This window comes from Agrilus planipennis, unplaced genomic scaffold (genome assembly GCF_000699045.2).
Source record: "Agrilus planipennis isolate EAB-ADULT unplaced genomic scaffold, Apla_2.0 scaffold7, whole genome shotgun sequence".
NCBI lineage: Eukaryota > Metazoa > Arthropoda > Insecta > Coleoptera > Buprestidae > Agrilus > Agrilus planipennis.
In genome coordinates, this window is record NW_020439340.1 from 2,546,496 (window position 1) to 2,549,904 (window position 3,409).

The 3,409-nt window shown below is 35.7% G+C and overlaps 1 protein-coding gene across 1 annotated transcript in view; it reads left to right on the top strand.

Annotated features, from left to right (window-relative positions):
- Positions 1 to 2,947, top strand: part of LOC108741817 (homeobox protein MSX-1-like) — a 20,796-nt gene extending 17,849 nt beyond the window's left edge. The window contains exons 2-3 of the mRNA XM_025978574.1: positions 1,914 to 2,098; positions 2,431 to 2,947. Of these exons, the coding sequence (XP_025834359.1) occupies positions 1,914 to 2,098; positions 2,431 to 2,715 (470 nt within the window). The 3' untranslated portion in view covers positions 2,716 to 2,947. The remainder of the gene's footprint in view (positions 1 to 1,913; positions 2,099 to 2,430) is intronic.
- The last annotated feature ends 462 nt before the right edge of the window (positions 2,948 to 3,409 follow it).

Here is a 3,409-nt window from a genome sequence, read left to right on the forward strand (position 1 = left end):
CTTTTTTTTTTTTCTTTACAAACTTGGCTTACAACAGCAAAGTAAAAAGACTTATGCGTTCTATGATCCCACCACTTCTACTATTTACCCCTGCCATTACTGCGTTCACTCTTTACTCCGACTCAATACAGCGTTGAGGCGCTCATTTTCATAGCAACGCCATCTCCTGGTTCTATTTAGAATTTCTTACTCACGGTTTAGTCCTCCATTTGAATTGGACTTCTATACTAGTCTCTCTTCTCTGACTGAAGGAGTTTTGTTGCTTGACGTTCTTCATGATCGTTCCTAAGTACCTACTGTGACCCTTTGGACCAGGGTCGAACTGTATACTGCTCTAAATGGCGTCATTGGGCCATCCGAAACGATCTGCCCATTCATGACTTAGCAAGCCATACAGAAATTTAGTTAAATACATTGTACTACCCTTGCACACTCTCTCTACAGTACCGACTTTTCACCTTGCAATTTTCTCATGTTTTACAGCTCCAGGCAGCGCCTGGTGGTGAACGCCTCGATAATAATTAACAGGTTGAGGAAGGAATAACCGTCGTAACTCTTTCTTCGAAAATGGCATAGAAAATGTAGCTGTTCGATGGACTAAATGCGTAGCGAAAGAACGGAACTATGTAAAAAAGTGACACAAAAGAAAACTTTAAAAAATAATGTATAATAATAATTTTTGAGAAAAAGGTTTGTTTATAGCTGTATCGGCCTCGTACAGGTTTATTATTGCAGATGGTTTAAATTTTACGGAATACTTTTAGCAAAGTTGTTAAACAGAAAAAAAACATTGTAACTAACGTATTAATTTTACTCATGTAAGTAATGAAGACACAAAAACACTATGGAATTTCCGCTAGCGTATAAAAAATTATTTTAAACGTTTGGCCGTATTGTAGAACGGCGACTTTTACATACCGGCTGCGACATATTATTTAGTTGTGTATTCCACGTACATAAGAGGCTTATGTCTATAAATTAACTATTAGCTAGAATTAATAACAAGAGCTCCGAGTGCATCATTTCTGCATGGGTCTGTGCCCGTCACAAGTTCGCAACAAAAAGCCATCCACGACATGAAACCAATTACGGCGCATATAATAAAGCTAATTAGTCCTTAATTGCTTGTTAATTAAATGCTGACGTAATTAATACAGTTGATTAAAAGTATAATAAGGCCGACCTGACATACCCGTAATCCTTATTTCAATGTAATACTAGGTAATAATAATTATTCTAACGAAAGTGTACTGTCGTTTTAAGATCATTGATGTACCCACTAAAATTCTCTGATGATTCGCCTAAACTACTTTTATTATTAATTACTAATGGGCACGGCGAATGATACATAGATGTGTAATTAAAGCTAGTTTGATAATCTCACTTCATTACTAATTAATGAAGAATATTAATTCACACAATCTCCGTGGTTTTAATTTCTTGGTGACGTGGTAAAATGTTGCAAGGTTCTTCAACATGTTTAATATGCTTCATCATCATAAAATCGTCAGTCCTAGGACGATTGAACAACCACCTCCTTATCCTGAGCTAGTCTTTGCTAATTTTCGCATTTCCCTAAAACTAGAACAACACACATCCTTAACTATTTGCGAACAGTAATCTAATCTAGCTCTACCTCTACCCCTTTTAACTCCTGTTTCTGTCTCTAATATGTCTCTGAGTAGACCTTCATGCCTGAGAAGGTGTCCCACCAACCTATCTTGCCTATTTCTAATTGACTTCCATAGTCATCTGTTCTCCTATTCTTTCTAATACCTCTTCATTTCTAACCTTCTCTAGTTAGTTATTTCGAAGTTACAAACACTTTAATTTTATTTATACTCATATAGGCATAGATGTACAGACAAATATTCAAAATTTTTCTGAATAAATTTGTTTTTCTCTAATTCCAGATTCAAATGGCGAACCACCAAAATTGAAATGTAACCTTAGGAAACACAAACCTAATCGAAAACCTAGAACCCCTTTTACAACTCAACAGTTGTTAGCGTTAGAAAAGAAATTTAGGGATAAACAGTACCTCAGCATAGCAGAAAGAGCCGAATTCTCTAGTTCGTTGAGGCTTACAGAAACCCAGGTACGTTAACACCATAACTATAGTGCATATCCAAAAATGCGAATACTAAACACAACTATAAACAATTTTATAAGCACGTGCTAGTTTTATAATACAATTATCAAACATGTATACATGTACAACATTCTATTATTGTACAGCATCAGTCTTCAATGTGATGTTATAAATTATCAAACAGGAATTGGAAAATTATATAAAATTATTTTGTTTTTGTTAAAATTAATAATTTATTATGTGATCCTTGTCTGATATGCTTTTTATTTTTAATTTAATTTATGAAACAAAAGAAAAACAAGAAGTACAATTATATTTTCCGTTTTCATTAATTGCAGGTGAAAATCTGGTTTCAAAACCGTCGAGCGAAGGCGAAGAGGTTGCAAGAGGCGGAAATAGAAAAACTCAAGATGGCCTCGCTATCGCGCCACCCGCACCCTCTCTACCCTCATCCCGCTCTGCAGGGTTACTTCCCCGCAGGAGCGCACCCTCTCGCGTCACTGTTAGGGGCGCGTCCCCCTATGGGACCGCTCGGCATATTACCCCAGCACGCGCACCCACCACCCCCGCATCTACCTTCGCCGCAGGGACCGATGAGATCTCCTAGTCCTCACATGTCCTAAAGGACAAAGGTGAAAGAAAGTGTTTCATTTTTTTTTTGTATTTTTTTAGTAGACGACTCCGAGTAACAACCCAAATAAAAGGAATAACATAAATATAAAGTCAGTTAAGAAAAATACAACGTGCAGGGTGTTAATTCGATTAATTTCATGCTTATCAAAAGATGGAATTATTTTTATACTATTTCACAAAAAAAAGATAGATTTCGCCCTTTATTATTATTATTACCTGCGTTACTAGNAAAACGAGAAGTGTAACAGCAGCACTAAAAGATATGTATGTACAATGTACACTTACCCAACGACATAAAAAAAAACAAAGATAACGAAATTATTCTACTTATTGTCCTTAAAGGGTTTTTGGAATTTATTTTATTTTATTTTTGGATTAGACGAATTTGCTAAAATCGAAAAAATGATTTCAAATTAATATTGAATTTTTAGAAATGATTTCAAAACTGAACATTTTCAAAGGAACATTCAGGAAGAGTCTTGCAAAGCCACGAATTCACTGCAAGTGGATGTCGATATTCTGGGCAGAAATTAGGCTAATTAACCCTTCCTGTGAAATAAGAAATGAAGGATACGTTGGGAATCGTGCATCTTTTCCACAATTAGATGAGCTAAAACAGGCGTTGGGATAGAAACGAAACAAATTGGCAATTTTACATTTAGTTGGGGCGTAATTTAAGAAACG